The sequence below is a fragment of the Perca flavescens genome, chromosome 12 (assembly GCF_004354835.1).
Source record: "Perca flavescens isolate YP-PL-M2 chromosome 12, PFLA_1.0, whole genome shotgun sequence".
Lineage (NCBI taxonomy): Eukaryota > Metazoa > Chordata > Actinopteri > Perciformes > Percidae > Perca > Perca flavescens.
The window spans coordinates 35,191,803-35,192,923 of NC_041342.1; the positions used below are offsets into that span (position 1 = coordinate 35,191,803).

At 50.7% G+C, this 1,121-nt stretch overlaps 1 protein-coding gene across 1 annotated transcript in view; it reads left to right on the forward strand.

Moving 5' to 3' along the window:
* The first annotated feature begins 489 nt into the window (after nucleotides 1-489).
* The window catches only part of LOC114566056 (uncharacterized), a 9,995-nt gene continuing 9,363 nt past the window's right edge, over nucleotides 490-1,121 (forward strand). The window contains exon 1 of the mRNA XM_028594394.1: nucleotides 490-559. Coding sequence (XP_028450195.1) covers nucleotides 490-559 — 70 coding nt within the window. The remainder of the gene's footprint in view (nucleotides 560-1,121) is intronic.

A 1,121-nucleotide genomic window follows, 5' to 3' on the forward strand; every position in this document is an offset into this window, starting at 1 on the left:
GCTAGGCACTGTTTGGCATTGCTAGGCCCTGTTAGGGCACTGTTAGGCACTGTTAGGCACCGCTAGGCACTGTTTGGCATTGCTAGGCCCTGTTAGGGCACTGCTAGGCACTGTTAGGCACTGTTTGGCACTGCTATGCACTGTTGGGCACTGTTAGGCCCTGCTATGCACTGTTAGGCACTGCTAGGCACTGCTAAGCACTGTTAGACACTGTTAGGCACAGTTAGGCACAGTTAGGCACAGTTAGGCACTGTTAGGCACAGTTAGGCACAGTTAGGCACAGTTAGGCACTGTTAGGCACAGTTAGGCACTGTTAGGCACAGTTAGGCACTGTTAGGCACTGTTAGGCACTGCTAGGCCCTGTTTGGCACTGCTAGGCACACACAGAGACCGATGTTTTTAGTTTCAGATTGTCACCTTGTGATTCATGTATAAAGTTTGTCTCTTTAAATTAAGTTTGGTGCAGCCACAGGGGCGCCTGCTGTCGTCATGGCGACGGTACCGACCCTCCTCCCCAGCGTGGGCGTGGCTCTGGACGGGTTACAGCCGGCTCCGCTGGGCCCGTGAAGCCTCTGGAGCTCCGCCTCTCCTGCAACGTAACGGTGAAAACTGTTCCAATGCAACATGGCTTCTTCCTTTTTCCTTCCCTACCCTTTTTTTTCCCCTACCCCTACCTTCTTTCCTTCCTTCCTCACTCTTTCTTCTTCCTTCCTTCCTCCTTCTTCTTTCCTTCCCTACCTCCTTCTTTCCTTCCTTCCCCCTTCCTTCTTCTTTTCCTTCCCTCCCTTCTTCTTTCTTTTCCTCACCTTCTTCCTTCCCTACCTTCTTCTTTCCTTCCCTACCTTCTTCTTTCTTTTCTTTCCTACCTTCTTCTTCCTTCCCTACCTTCTTCTTCCTTCCCTACCTTCTTCCTTCTTCCCTCACCTCCTTTTCCTTCCCTACCTTCTTTCCTTCCTTCCCTACCCCTTCTTCTTTCTTCTTCCTTCCCTCCTTCTTCTTTCCTTCCCTACCTCCTTCTCCCTTCTTCCCTTCCCTTCTTCTTTCCTTCCTCCTTCTTCTTTCTTTTCCTACCTTCTTCTTCCTTCCCCCTCCCTCCTTTCTTCCTCCTTCCCTTCCTTCTA